The sequence below is a fragment of the Lissotriton helveticus genome, chromosome 1_2, assembly GCF_964261635.1.
Source record: "Lissotriton helveticus chromosome 1_2, aLisHel1.1, whole genome shotgun sequence".
Taxonomy (NCBI): Eukaryota; Metazoa; Chordata; class Amphibia; order Caudata; family Salamandridae; genus Lissotriton; species Lissotriton helveticus.
The window spans coordinates 95,540,137-95,556,777 of record NC_136058.1 but is presented as its reverse complement, the minus strand read 5'-3'; the positions used below and the strand labels follow the sequence as shown (position 1 = coordinate 95,556,777).

The window sequence follows — 16,641 nt, the reverse complement described above, 5'->3', positions numbered from 1 at the left end:
ACAGGTATGCAAGCTATTAGTCTGACAATCTGTGCAAGCCCAGGTAACTTATAAAATTATCCATCCTTTCCATAATCATTGCTGCCACCGCCATCTCTTTGACACTCTTCCATCCACTGCACCATCTATTATTGCCCATGGTGCTCCTGAAAGGCTGCTAGGGCCTAACAAATGTGCCAGCAATGGGCCCCTTTAGGAGTACAAGCTCATCCCTATTGACCAAGTGGCCACGATAACCATGCAGAGATGCTGAATTTACTTGCAGTTATTTAGAATCACATGGTTGTAACCTTAGGCCCGTCTCTGGCAGTACAACCATTTCCCTGTGTGCACTGCAGTAACTTTCACCATTTATTGGGAGACTAAAATGAAAGTTGTATATTAGTCACCACATTTGCTTTTATTTTTTCGTTTGCCTCCTCCTTTCAAGACAAGCAGTTGTAGCAGTAGGACAGAACAAGTGATGTTTTTATGAGCATGGACTTTCTGAGCTGCCTTCTCCAGGTGAAGGGGGCTGACTGCAACATTGTTAATGATAGCAACCTATAAAAGAAGAATTCCAAATGTGTGTACACATGATGAAACTTGGCTTCACTGTGTCATTGTAAAGGAAGATACATTACTTTCCCAAATGTATCTTTCTGATAAAGAATATTTCCCTTAGTTTCCTCTCACTAAACTCCTTACTGTGAGACAATATAACTATTAGATTCAGCAGTCTTAGATGCACTCTTACTATAGTCTAATCCCACTGCATTCCTTTGTTTTCCCTCTGTTGATTGGGGGTAATACTGAACACCCTGTGTTTGTTTTTCTCTATTAAATACACATTACCTTACCTTTTGTTTTATGTTTATTTTGTGATACGAAAATCTTTCATATTGACTGCTACATTGACACAAATTATCTTGACACATTGCACTAAGGCATTGTACGAATTTTCTAGGCTTAGGTCCACTGACCTAATGTTACTAGTGCTTTAAAATATGCAAATGCTTGCACTTTACCTCCGCCCTGAGGAGTATCACTCTCTCATCTCATTCTGTTTGGTGTATCGTTCCACCTCCTACGGAGTGCGCATATAAACATGGCTATTTGGTAACACGCTCTGAGTACAGTACAGCAGTGTCAGGCTCATAAGGCCTAGGCTTCTGAGGCCCCACAGTTCTTTAACATTGCATGCATAGAAGCCCACTTTACTAGATTACTACATCACATGCTCAGTTTTATGATGTTGTTTGGCATAAATTGGCACAAGAGAGTGTGCGTGCGCGTGCGTGTGTGCGTGTGTGTGTGTGTGTGTGTGTGCGTGCGTACGTGCGTGTGTGTGTTCGTGCGTGTGTGCGTGTGTAAGAGGAAACCTTACCTTTACAGTGTTGCGTCCGATGATGTAACTGTTGTGTGAGTGACGATTGAACTTCGGCGTTGTAACTACTCTCTTTGCTTATGAGGAAACCTTGTACTCTCTACTGCTTCACCAGCCATATCTGACCTTTGTGTTTCAAGCACCTTTCATCTGTCACCGCTGCCTTTACTATACCAGTTCTGTGTTGTGCACTACTTCTGCCAGCGCTGAGTCTGTGCTTCTTGTGTTTGTGAAACTTAATATTATCTTTTCACGACACAAAAGTAATAACGTTTCGCAATGCATTGGCAAAAGGTGCGTTAGTTCACTCTACCCTCCTCTTGTGTGGGTAGATTGTTAAACATGTAGTTCTCATTCACAAAGTTTTGAGGCACATTAGTGGAGTTTATAGCAAATTGGTTAAAAAATGAATCCATATTAATTTATGTGACGACACCGCCCCCCTGTGGTTTGACTGTGCACAGGTTTAGTCGAGCAATGGTCGAATAATCAATGGCTCCAAATAAGAGTGTGTATTTTTACATCTAACACTGGGTATGGGTTACAGGAGGATGGATTAGTGTTTGCTATTAACAGTTCTTTAAAGCCCTGAATGTAGGAAAGCCCATTGTAAGAATGTCAGTTACACTCGGCTGTATTTTAATTTAAGCACCCAAGAGGTGGTTTTAAAGCATCATTCCTCTAAAGATGTGATAACATTTTGAGCTTTTGCTCACATTAACTGAACTTTAAAGGATGTTATCTTCCGTGGAAATATGCTCACCCTTCGCTATTTCACTGCCACGAATCTCTGGTCAAATGTTCTGTTGGAGGGCTGTAGTAAGGCTCTCAGGACTGTACAATACTTTCTTTTTTATCAGTTTACCACTAGTCATTTCTGTGAAGTTAGGGAATAAAACTAATTTAAAAAACAACAAAAGGACGCCTGTCAAAATGGGGAAAAGCATGGTCAAAGTCTGAATAAGAGATAGTCAAATCAACCCATCGTGTACCATGCTACAACCAGGGCCATCCAAAGTGAATCTAGTCACATCAACCCATCTTGTACTGTGCTACAACCAGGGCCATCCAAAGTGAATCTAGTCACATCAACCCATCTTGTACTGTGCTACAACCAAGGCCATCTAAAGTGGATCTAGTCAAATCAACCCATCTTATATCATGCAACAACCAGGGCCATCCAAAGTGGATCTAGTCAAATCAACCCATCTTATACCATGCAACAACCAGGGCCATCCAAAGTGGATCTAGTCAAACCAATCCTCTTATACCGTGCTACAACCAGGGCCATCCAAAGTGGATCTAGTCAAATCAACCCATCTTATACCATGCAACAACCAGGGCCATCCAAAGTGGATCTAGTCAAACCAATCCTCTTATACCGTGCTACAACCAGTGCCATCCAAATGGATCTAGTGAAACCAACCCATCTTGTACTGTGCTACAACCAAGGCCATCTAAAGTGGATCTAGTCAAATCAACCCATCTTATATCATGCAACAACTAGGGCCATCCAAAGTGGATCTAGTCAAATCAACCCATCTTATACTGTGCTACAACCAAGGCCATCTAAAGTGGATCTAGTCAAATCAACCCATCTTATATCATGCAACAACCAGGGCCATCCAAAGTGGATCTAGTCAAATCAACCCATCTTATACCATGCAACAACTAGGGCCATCCAAAGTGGATCTAGTCAAACCAACCCATCTTATATCATGCAACAACCAGCGCCATCCAAAGTGGATCTAGTCAAATCAACCCATCTTATACCATGCAACAACCAGGGCCATCCAAAGTGGATCTAGTCAAACCAATCCTCTTATACCGTGCTACAACCAGGGCCATCCAAAGTGGATCTAGTCAAATCAACCCATCTTATACCATGCAACAACCAGTGCCATCCAAATGGATCTAGTGAAACCAACCCATCTTGTACTGTGCTACAACCAAGGCCATCTAAAGTGGATCTAGTCAAATCAACCCATCTTATATCATGCAACAACCAGGGCCATCCAAAGTGGATCTAGTCAAATCAACCCATCTTATACCATGCAACAACCAGGGCCATCCAAAGTGGATCTAGTCAAACCAATCCTCTTATACCGTGCTACAACCAGGGCCATCCAAAGTGGATCTAGTCAAATCAACCCATCGTGTACCATGCTACACCCAGGGCCATCCAAAGTGAATCTAGTCACATCAACCCATCTTGTACTGTGCTACAACCAGGGCCATCCAAAGTGAATCTAGTCACATCAACCCATCTTGTACTGTGCTACAACCAAGGCCATCTAAAGTGGATCTAGTCAAATCAACCCATCTTATATCATGCAACAACCAGGGCCATCCAAAGTGGATCTAGTCAAATCAACCCATCTTATACCATGCAACAACCAGGGCCATCCAAAGTGGATCTAGTCAAACCAATCCTCTTATACCGTGCTACAACCAGGGCCATCCAAAGTGGATCTAGTCAAATCAACCCATCTTATACCATGCAACAACCAGTGCCATCCAAATGGATCTAGTGAAACCAACCCATCTTGTACTGTGCTACAACCAAGGCCATCTAAAGTGGATCTAGTCAAATCAACCCATCTTATATCATGCAACAACTAGGGCCATCCAAAGTGGATCTAGTCAAATCAACCCATCTTATACTGTGCTACAGCCAAGGCCATCTAAAGTGGATCTAGTCAAATCAACCCATCTTATATCATGCAACAACCAGGGCCATCCAAAGTGGATCTAGTCAAATCAACCCATCTTATACCATGCAACAACTAGGGCCATCCAAAGTGGATCTAGTCAAACTAACCCATCTTATATCATGCAACAACCAGCGCCATCCAAAGTGGATCTAGTCAAATCAACCCATCTTATACCATGCAACAACCAGGGCCATCCAAAGTGGATCTAGTCAAACCAATCCTCTTATACCGTGCTACAACCAGGGCCATCCAAAGTGGATCTAGTCAAATCAACCCATCTTATACCATGCAACAACCAGTGCCATCCAAATGGATCTAGTGAAACCAACCCATCTTGTACTGTGCTACAACCAAGGCCATCTAAAGTGGATCTAGTCAAATCAACCCATCTTATATCATGCAACAACCAGGGCCATCCAAAGTGGATCTAGTCAAATCAACCCATCTTATACCATGCAACAACCAGGGCCATCCAAAGTGGATCTAGTCAAACCAATCCTCTTATACCGTGCTACAACCAGGGCCATCCAAAGTGGATCTAGTCAAATCAACCCATCTTATACCATGCAACAACCAGTGCCATCCAAATGGATCTAGTGAAACCAACCCATCTTGTACTGTGCTACAACCAAGGCCATCTAAAGTGGAGCTAGTCAAATCAACCCATCTTATATCATGCAACAACTAGGGCCATTCAAAGTGGATCTAGTCAAATCAACCCATCTTATACTGTGCTACAACCAAGGCCATCTAAAGTGGATCTAGTCAAATCAACCCATCTTATATCATGCAACAACCAGGGCCATCCAAAGTGGATCTAGTCAAATCAACCCATCTTATACCATGCAACAACCAGGGCCATCCAAAGTGGATCTAGTCAAACCAATCCTCTTATACCGTGCTACAACCAGGGCCATCCAAAGTGGATCTAGTCAAATCAACCCATCTTATACCATGCAACAACCAGTGCCATCCAAATGGATCTAGTGAAACCAACCCATCTTGTACTGTGCTACAACCAAGGCCATCTAAAGTGGATCTAGTCAAATCAACCCATCTTATATCATGCAACAACCAGGGCCATCCAAAGTGGATCTAGTCAAATCAACCCATCTTATACCATGCAACAACCAGGGCCATCCAAAGTGGATCTAGTCAAACCAATCCTCTTATACCGTGCTACAACCAGGGCCATCCAAAGTGGATCTAGTCAAATCAACCCATCGTGTACCATGCTACACCCAGGGCCATCCAAAGTGAATCTAGTCACATCAACCCATCTTGTACTGTGCTACAACCAGGGCCATCCAAAGTGAATCTAGTCACATCAACCCATCTTGTACTGTGCTACAACCAAGGCCATCTAAAGTGGATCTAGTCAAATCAACCCATCTTATATCATGCAACAACCAGGGCCATCCAAAGTGGATCTAGTCAAATCAACCCATCTTATACCATGCAACAACCAGGGCCATCCAAAGTGGATCTAGTCAAACCAATCCTCTTATACCGTGCTACAACCAGGGCCATCCAAAGTGGATCTAGTCAAATCAACCCATCTTATACCATGCAACAACCAGTGCCATCCAAATGGATCTAGTGAAACCAACCCATCTTGTACTGTGCTACAACCAAGGCCATCTAAAGTGGATCTAGTCAAATCAACCCATCTTATATCATGCAACAACTAGGGCCATCCAAAGTGGATCTAGTCAAATCAACCCATCTTATACTGTGCTACAACCAAGGCCATCTAAAGTGGATCTAGTCAAATCAACCCATCTTATATCATGCAACAACCAGGGCCATCCAAAGTGGATCTAGTCAAATCAACCCATCTTATACCATGCAACAACTAGGGCCATCCAAAGTGGATCTAGTCAAACTAACCCATCTTATATCATGCAACAACCAGCGCCATCCAAAGTGGATCTAGTCAAATCAACCCATCTTATACCATGCAACAACCAGGGCCATCCAAAGTGGATCTAGTCAAACCAATCCTCTTATACCGTGCTACAACCAGGGCCATCCAAAGTGGATCTAGTCAAATCAACCCATCTTATACCATGCAACAACCAGTGCCATCCAAATGGATCTAGTGAAACCAACCCATCTTGTACTGTGCTACAACCAAGGCCATCTAAAGTGGATCTAGTCAAATCAACCCATCTTATATCATGCAACAACCAGGGCCATCCAAAGTGGATCTAGTCAAATCAACCCATCTTATACCATGCAACAACCAGGGCCATCCAAAGTGGATCTAGTCAAACCAATCCTCTTATACCGTGCTACAACCAGGGCCATCCAAAGTGGATCTAGTCAAATCAACCCATCTTATACCATGCAACAACCAGTGCCATCCAAATGGATCTAGTGAAACCAACCCATCTTGTACTGTGCTACAACCAAGGCCTTCTAAAGTGGAGCTAGTCAAATCAACCCATCTTATATCATGCAACAACTAGGGCCATTCAAAGTGGATCTAGTCAAATCAACCCATCTTATACTGTGCTACAACCAAGGCCATCTAAAGTGGATCTAGTCAAATCAACCCATCTTATATCATGCAACAACCAGGGCCATCCAAAGTGGATCTAGTCAAACCAACCCATCTTATATCATGCAACAACCAGGGCCATCCAAAGTGGATCTAGTCAAATCAACCCATCTTATACCATGCAACAACCAGGGCCATCCAAAGTGGATCTAGTCAAACCAATCCTCTTATACCGTGCTACAACCAGGGCCATCCAAAGTGGATCTAGTCAAATCAACCCATCTTATACCATGCAACAACCAGTGCCATCCAAATGGATCTAGTGAAACCAACTCATCTTGTACTGTGCTACAACCAAGGCCATCTAAAGTGGATCTAGTCAAATCAACCCATCTTATATCATGCAACAACCAGGGCCATCCAAAGTGGATCTAGTCAAATCAACCCATCTTATACCATGCAACAACCAGGGCCATCCAATGTGGATCTAGTCAAACCAATCCTCTTATACCGTGCTACAACCAGGGCCATCCAAAGTGGATCTAGTCAAATCAACCCATCTTGTACCCTGCTACAACCAGTGCCATCCAAATGGATCTAGTGAAACCAACCCATCTTGTACTGTGCTACAACCAGGGCCATCCAAAGTGGATCTAGTCAAACCAATCCTCTTATACCGTGCTACAACCAGGGCCATCCAAAGTGGATCTAGTCAAATCAACCCATCTTGTACCCTGCTACAACCAGTGCCATCCAAATGGATCTAGTCAAATAAACCAATCTTATACCATGCAACAACCAGGGCCATCCAAAGTGGATCTAGTCACATCAACCCATCTTGTACCGTGCTACAACCAGGGCCATCCAAAGTGGATCTAGTCAAATCAACCCATCGTGTACCCTGCTAAAACCAGTGCCAGCCAAATGGATCTAGTCAAACCAACCCATCTTATACTGTGCTACAACCAAGGCCATCCAAAGTGGATCTAGTCAAATCAACCCATCTTATACCATGCAACAACCAGGGCCATCCAAAGTGGATCTAGTCACATCAACCCATCTTGTACCGTGCTACAACCAGGGCCATCCAAAGTGGATCTAGTCAAATCAACCAATCTTGTACCCTGCTAAAACCAGTGCCATCCAAATGGATCTAGTCAAACCAACCCATCTTATACTGTGCTACAACCAAGGCCATCCAAAGTGGATCTAGTCAAATCAACCCATCTTATACCGTGCTACAACCAGGGCCATCCAAAGTGGATCTAGTCAAATCAACCAATCTTGTACCCTGCTAAAACCAGTGCCATCCAAATGGGTCTAGTCAAACCAACCCATCTTATACTGTGCTACAACCAAGGCCATCCAAAGTGGATCTAGTCAAATCAACCCATCTTATACCATGCAACAACTAGGGCCATCCAAAGTGGATCTAGTCAAATCAACCCATCTTATACCATGCAACAACCAGGGCCATCCAAAGTGAATCTAGTCAAATCAACCCATCTTATATATGCAACAACCAGTGTGTCACCTTTGGGGCTGACAAGGAGGGAAGGAGCCAACACCGAAGTGCAGTTTACGTATGTTTATTTAGGCTTATACAGAGTCAACAGGCTGTTTGCGCACAGTCCGGGTCCAAATAGCAGGTATCCTCTTGGTTGGGGCAGGCTGGCGTTATAGGCGGGGTATTCTTCCTCTTCTGCCGGTAGCGCTCGAGCCCCACATGAAAGGAAAAGAAATGTGGCTGTTAGGGCACAGCTCAATATCACTACAACTGAAAGGGAAAGGGATGTGAGGGTAACAATCGTGAGGAGATAAGCGTTCTTCACTTGAAGCTAGAGAGCTCTACCCGAACAGTGTAGGGTGGTTGTGCTCAAAAGACAAGTGCCCGTCCCTCCCACCTCCCTCTGTTACCCTGTTCCAGCGCGGTTAAAAGTGAGCAAGGCACGCAGTCTCTCTCGTACCTGTGTGAGCCACGCGTCTTCCTGCGCGTGGCTGGGCGAAGCGTGGTGACGTCGGCCTCCTGGCTTCTCCTGGGGTGCTGCCTCCGGGACGTTCCCTCGACCTCCTCGACCTGCGGCGTCCGCGACCTATGCTTCTCCGTGGGCCTTTGTATCGATGGTGGCTCTCTCTTCTCTGGTGTGCTCTCCGTCCGGTCCTCCGAGGTGGTCAGCTTCTCTATGACTCGGTTTCTCCTCCTGCAACTCTCGTCGCACCGTCCACACTTCCGCGTCTTCCGTGTCCACCTTTTGCCGTCTATGCAGCGCGTCCGATAGGCTAGGGGAGCCTGACGTCACAGGGGCGGGGTTCTAGGCAGGAAAGTCCGGGCCGTCCTTAAAGGGCCCCGACCGTCCTGCAATCGAGAGCGAGAGTCTGTTACGGGGCAGGTCCTGACCCCGTGACACAGTGCCATCCAAATGGATCTAGTCAAACCAACCCATCTTATACTGTGCTACAACCAAGGCCATCCAAAGTGGATCTAGTCAAATCAACCCATCTTATACTGTGCTACAACCAAGGCCATCCAAAGTTGATCTAGTCAAATCAACCCATCTTATACCATGCAACAACCAGGGCCATCCAAAGTGGATCTAATCAAACCAACCCTCTTATACCGTGCTACAACCAGGGCCATCCAAAGTGGATCCAGTCAAATCAACCCATCTTGTACCCTGCTACAACCAGTGCCATCCAAATGGATGTAGTCAAACCAAACCATCTTGTACTGTGCTACAACCAAGGCCATCCAAAGTGGATCTAGTCAAATCAACCCATCTTATGCCATGCAACAACCAGGGCCATCCAAATTGGATCTAGTCAAATCAACCCATCTTATACCATGCAACAACCAGTGCCATCCAAATGGATCTAGTCAAACCAACCCATCTTATACTGTGTAACAACCAAGGCCATCCAAAGTGGATCTAGTCAAATCAACCCATCTTGTACCCTGCTACAACCAGTGCCATCCAAATGGATCTAGTCAAACCAACCGATCTTATACTGTGCTACAACCAAGGCCATCCAAAGTGGATCAAATCAACCCATCTTATACCATGCAACAACCAGGGTCATCCAAAGTGGATCTAGTCAAATCAACTTATCTTATACCATGCAACAACCAGGGCCATCCAAAGTGGATCTGTTCTTGCTAAAGCAGACGTTTAGCGAAAGACTATTCCCCCAATTCTAGTGATTATTAAAAGTACCTAATATAGCACTATCACACAAGCAAATAATATTATCTCTTTCTACAGTTCTGAATCCTAAGATGGCATGCAATGTCAAAAGAACTCTTACCTCTTTATTCTCATGAAAATTGTCCTTAACTTAAAACTTCTGATTGTTGCTTCTTTTTTTTTTTATTAAAATAACCTCACACTATGTTCCCATCTTCTCCATGCCTCCTCTCTCTGAGCACAGCCTACTTTAGGTCACTTGCATGTTCACCATAATCCCACGTTGTATTCTGCAAATTGCCCACACATTATCTAAAAAATAACAACTTCTCCCTTAAAAGTCAGACCACTGTAAGCTAACAATACTTATTCTCCTGTAGCTCATCTATTAATACTGCCAACACTTTGGATGAATTCACCACCCTCCCCACTAATGATGATACCTAACTCCTATTAATTTATTCTTCCACATAGAAGCTGAAGTAAATGCATGGAACATTCCTTAAAAGCACAAGACAATAAACATGAATTTTTAAAAAACACGAAACTTCGGTGTTTGGATGCAGCCTTGCATAAAATGCTTTACTGGCTTATCAGGAGTAGTAGAAACATAATAAATTCAAATATTACACAATATATAACTCTACAGGCCCCACTAATATGAATACCATAACATTCAGCAGTCAGCCAGCCAATTGTAGTTCATATAGACTGCATAATAATTTCCTTACACTGGTTGACGCTCTCACACAAGACAAAAGGTTTGCGACATGTTTATCATCCATTGCTGTACCAGTCCACAGCAATAAACCACCCATCACCAACTGAACAAGCATACAATAACTGAAGGGATCTGCCACATGCAGCTGACCAATGGAGGACTTTAATTTAGTCCACCACTACAGGTCCCAACAACTACACTATGACCACTTCTTGACATCTCACCTTGACAATCAGATATGCAATGATATTACCAATGTCCATCCCACCCGATCTTTCCATCATATCTTCCTCTCACCTGTACCTGCTCAGGACTAAAAATGTAAGCAAAAATATCTAAGAGCGGATTTTTCAGTGCCGTAACAAGTTAATTGGACTGTGATCATACGAAATACCATACAGGGACCATGTAGCTAAATTATTGATAACGATAAACTGAGTGCATTCTCACACACTTCTACAGTCATCATACTGCTATGCACTGGGTCCTATAACACAATACCCTAACCCAGTGGTCATCTTGCCTGACATGGAACTACTTCCCACACGAGATTAAAGCCAAGACAACACACTTCCAGCCATACACCCTACAAGGTGTAGCATGCTACCCATATAGGTAAGCACTTCAGCGCAGGATTCCCATGGAGTCCCTGCTGAAGTCATTCGGGGACCTGTGGAAGCAGGCACCATTTAAACCTACTACTATGACATATCGTTTGAGACTAGCAGTGTATGCTTACCCACCGCCCAACTGTCAGCACCTTGTTAAAGTTAGGCCACCAAATAGGGAAGCCAAATTGAGCTGTGTGTTAAAATGTCAGAATATTATGATATTATATATATATTTGTAAAATACAACTGTGCAAATGATTTGCTCATCTGTGTGTCATGGTTGAAGGACTTAAATATTGCCTAAATTCTTTCGTTCCCCCAAAAATGTTAAGATCATTATATATTGTTCTTCTCTGTGTGGTAAATTAAGGCCACTTATATTCACGTATTAACTGGAAGACCTAATACGTATATATAAAAATCCTATATAGGAAGGCATATCAAAGGTTATAAGGAATATAACTAGTCTTCTTCTTTCTCACTCTTAATCCAACGTATTACCCCATCACTGACCATCTAAATTCACATCCACTTAATACAATTTGAAGAACTTACATTTTTATGTTTTGCTAAGCAGAATCTACGGCTTTCGTATATGTTTTCATTGACCAACTCTTCTGGCTACTTTATTTAAAAGGTCACTTGAGATAAAGGTATGTGTTTTACTTAGTGGAAGTGAACTAGTCTGATACTAACTGAAAGCCTCATTACCGTGGCCTAATGTTTTTGATACTCAACATCATTTTGGCATTCCTGTTGACATTCTGGCTCTCTCCATATGATAGTTGCCCTCCTGTAACACGTTTTTGGCATTCCTTGTGACGTTGCTACCCCTTGCTCTGTATTGTGCCTTTCTTTGTAACATTCTGCCAAATTCTGAACATAATAGAGGTCCATTCTGGCCATGATATATTGTGACCGTTCTTGGCAATCACCTGTCTGTCCATTGCATGGCAGCCAATCTTTGACTTATTGTGGCCATTTTTACAAAATCCTGGTTATCTTTGCAACAAAATAGACGTTCAAAGTATTTGATGGTCATGAATGGGCATAGAAAACAGAATCTGTCTATGTGTGTCAGATATATACATTAATACTAGTTGAAATGACAACTGTGAGGACCAAAAATACACTTATTGAAAATGAGAATCTAGTGGTTTTGGAGAAAACAATTTTTTTCATTAAAATGGCAGGTATACGTGTTGTAGGAATTGACCTTATTTATGCGAAATGAAAATTTGGTCTGCACTTTCAATTTAAAAAAATTCGTAAGCTCATATCTTGGGCAAAATCAATGAATTCCTGAAATGTATTTAAAAATGAGTAATAAATTATGGGATACTGGTAGCTGATTTTGGTTTGTTGGTACCAGAGGGAAATGAGTGACTGCTGTGGCTTTTATTTCCTAATTTGTGTTGAAGCATATCCTAATACATATATATTGATTAGGCTTTTGTGATATTTTCACTACTGCTTTGTGATGCTTTAGCGTGTAAGATTGATGTACTTTGTCGACATTTGTTAGCTTTTTGTAATTGGCAGTTGCAATGCTACTTGAACTATACTGAGATGGTGAGATTCCTGTTCCTTTTGATTTTTCCCCTCCTCTTATTTCCTAGTATAAATAATAAAAAGTGACTGAGTATATGCTCTTTAATAAGCGGGGATTTAAAAATGTAGTTAAGGAAGTGCTACAAACATGTTGTGTTTTTATTTTGGTGTAATTCTTTGATGGTTGACTGTTAACACATTCTTCTGCATCAAATGGTATCAGGCTGTGCTCTTTGAATTTCATAGGACCTGTAGCTATAGAAATATACATTTGTATTTGAAATCAAGCAACAAAAAGAGAAAAAAGAAAAGGTAATTGGGTATGAGGTGTCTGGGGTAGAAAACTTGAAAGAAACAAACGTGAATATGTGAGTGTTGTCTTGGCACTGTTAGGATACATGGGATATTCTGATGTGACCTGGCTTTCAAGACTAAAGTTTTAGCTTTAAAAAGATTTAGGACCTTTTGCATCCTAAACTGGTTTCATTTCTTGATTCTAAGGCATCTTTAATGCTTGATATGAGGTGCTCTACTATATCAATACAGATGGCTTGTGTGCAGTGTTTTGACATCTTGTTCTTCTAAAGACGCTTCTGCTTCCATCATATTCCCTGATGTAGCTGGTGGTTCCCTGTCCCGTGTTCCGCGTTTTGAGTCAAATGATACTAGGTGTGTTTGTTTTCTCCTTTGTCCATGCCTCATGTCCTCCAGGTGTGAGTCAAATCGCCTTGGGTATACAAAGGGCCTCTAAAGTCTAATTTTTCTTCTTTTAGATCTATGATTTCCCACTGTATACACCAGATAGTTAGCAATACCAAATGTAGAGAACTACTAAGTGTGCATAGTTAACTCTACACCGTATGATGAATTGATTATTCCTCTTTTATTTTGGAACAGTCAGTATTGATTTTTGCAAGCCTTTGCTTAGGGCTAGCTGATGAACTGCCAGATTAGGGCATCTCATTTGTGAGCATGCAATAAGGTCAGACTGGTTTTGTACTCCTCTATCACCATTAATGCCGTTTTTTGAGGTTTGGTCATTTTTGCTTAACTGCTTTTCCTGCTTTTGGTGACAGTGAGGCAATGATTTTTCTTTCCTTTTAATACATTTTAATCAGCATAAACGGAGGCAGAAGGCAAACCCGCCAACAGTACCTCCAATACCATGGCTAGGATGTGTATGTGTCCAGTAATTCTTACCACAGCAAAGTATTCCAAGCAAGAGGCATAACTCACTCCTCACACAAGTGCCCTTATTATGTTGCCGGTGTTTATATGAGCTCCCCACATTGTCTTGCCTCAGAGGCTCTGCTACAGGCCACAGTTGTTGTTCCATGCCTCCTTCGCCACAAGATCAGCCAACATCTGTTCTGCCATGACCGGTCCCACCACTCATTAACCAGTTTCTACAACATTCCTGAGCTAGGCAATATGCTCAAGTGCTGCTCATGCCCATATTGCATTCACCCCCAGTCAAGAGATCTGGGGTAAACCCATCATTCTTTTGCTCACTACGCCACCTCAGTTTGGACCCACCCATATGCAACTCATTCTTGACCCTGCTCTTCATTGAAACAGTCCAGCCCGAACTGCCAAGCCAAGTCCTCCCTGGACCGGAAATAAGCATCCTAGGACCAGTTCCGGGGTATAACCTCATCAGCCAGGCTAGCTTGAATCCAGTGGCACAGCGAGCAAGGGACTGACGTCAAGGCATACCCATCCCCCTTAGAACAAAAAGTGCCTTTGCAACAAATGATGGAAGTAATGCTGGAAAAAAAAACATTCTCCCCCAGTCAAGAGATCAGGGTTAAATCCATTGTTATTTTGCTCACTGCTCCACCCCAGTTTGGACCCAGCCATATGTAAATCAGTCTGGAACTTGCTCCTCATGAAAACAGTCCAGCTCGAATTTCCAAGCTGGGTCCTCCCTAAATCATAAATAAGCATCCTGGGATCGGTTTTGGGGTGTATCACCCCTCATAAGCCAGTCTCGCTTGAATCCAGTAGCACAGCGAGCAAAGGACTGATGTCTAGGAAGACCCATCCCACTTAGGGCAAAAAGTGCTGCAGCAACAAATGATGGACTAAATGCTGAAAAAATAAATAATCTCTCCCAGTCAAGAGATCTGGGTTAAATCCATTGTTCTTTTTTTCACTACGCCACCCCAGTTTAGACCCAGCCATATGCAAATCAGTCTTGACCCTGCTCCTAATGGGAACAGTCCAGACCGAACTGCCAAGCCTTCTCCTTCCTGGACCATAAAAAGAGCATCCTTAGACCGGTTTCAGGGTATATCCCCCTCATTCGCCAGGCTAGCTTGAATCCAGTGGCACAGCAAGCAAGGGACCATGTCTGGGCATACCTATCCCAGTCAGGGCATAAAGTGCTGCAGCAGCAAATGATGGATGGAATGCTGAAAAAATCAAACATTCTCCCCCATTGAAGAGATCTGGGTTAAATACATCATTGTCAAGGGAGCACATCACCAAACCTACCGCATCCCTCTCATTCTACCAAGTATAACCAAGGCCCATCTGTTCCCAACTGCTGCCATGATCAATATGTGCTCTCACTGGCTTGAGACACCATGATCCTGTAGTGTTTGAGTCACATGAGCCCCTCACTGTTACTGCACCTCCGCCTATGCTGTCAACTTGTTCTACCTGTGGGACATATAGCCCAGGCTCACGTCAGGAGAACAACACAGAAATGGTCTTTGCCAGCAACAATAAAGTATTTCAGACTCGTTGTGCTAAGTTTATTCTTGCTCTGCATCTCCAACAGCGAGAGGTTATCTCTGTGAAAGGCTTTTGGTGGATGATGTTTCCTAATTCATGAAGCCTCGATACAGTTCGCCCATCTTGGTTCCTAGCTCTCTAACTCTGCCCCCTCTTCAGAAATATTAGTATGAGGTTGAAGTTCCTGATCAAAATTGAGTTTTGAACATTAATTTGTGTCGCTTCCTTTGCCTGTTGACTGTTGTATCGAGTTTGTGGACCCTAGTGCTTCGAGACAACCCTATAGTTTGCAGTGCGGTGTCCAAACTAGGACGATGTGGCCTAAAGTGGGAAATCACACACACTTTAGTCTATTCAGAACTATGCCGTGAATTACTTTGTGCTGCAGGAAAAAGTGGTGTGTTTAGATGCGCTATAAAGTGTACCATCATCCAGGCCGTGTACCATGATCCCAGACCGCTGTTTGTCCTACATACAGTAAAAAGGAGCGAAAGAGCACATGAGTTCCATGTTTGTGACTTCACCCTTTCTGCCAATCTGTCCTTGCTGGAGCCTGATTTTCTGTGCTGAGGCAGGCATAATTTAGTGAAATGTGAATTACATCAATTTTTGTTTCTCAGATGGTTGTTGGAGTTTAGCAATGATGATCAAATGGGCCTCCAGCCCTTCAGACTAGTATTCAAGGCATAGACATGTTTAGCGATCCAAACATTTGACTCACAATCTATGTCACGATATTCCCTCTTTAGTGTTTTGTTGTTTTTAGCTCCCCTGAACCAATGGGCCAATGGGGCACTTTCAGATGATGTACTTTCCTGCAATGTAAAATGATGTTGCCGTCTAGATAAAATGTATATTTGATTGTATGGTTCTTACATTTGCAGAAAGATAAAGAACATATCATTTGAAGATTACCACAAAGCCTGGTCTGAAATTGCAACATCTCAAACAGCGGAAGATATTAGAAATCCCGGTAAATTTCCAATGTCATAAATTGCACATTTTGTTCTAACAAGTCTGGCAGTTCAGCACAAAGTGCCATTGTCTGCCATTAAATTGTAAATCTCCTGTTACCCCAATAATTTTTTTTTTTTTTTGCAAAACTTTTTTATTGTTGCAGCATGAGTATCACAAATGAAAAGGTAAATACACGGACTGGCTTCAACATTCGGCCAAAGCCCGTCAGTTATGCAACATTTTCTTGTCTCTATATTCCCACGCTTTCCCATGAGTTAAGTACAAAATGTGGGGTTG

At 42.8% G+C, this 16,641-nt stretch overlaps 1 protein-coding gene across 2 annotated transcripts in view; it reads left to right on the top strand.

The window, feature by feature from the left end:
- The window catches only part of UBE2U (ubiquitin conjugating enzyme E2 U), a 357,359-nt gene that overhangs the window by 274,327 nt on the left and 66,391 nt on the right, over positions 1-16,641 (top strand). For both annotated transcript variants that reach the window (XM_078669184.1, XM_078669191.1), the window contains exon 8: positions 16,272-16,360. In XM_078669184.1, the coding sequence (XP_078525310.1) occupies positions 16,272-16,360 (89 nt within the window). The remainder of the gene's footprint in view (positions 1-16,271; positions 16,361-16,641) is intronic.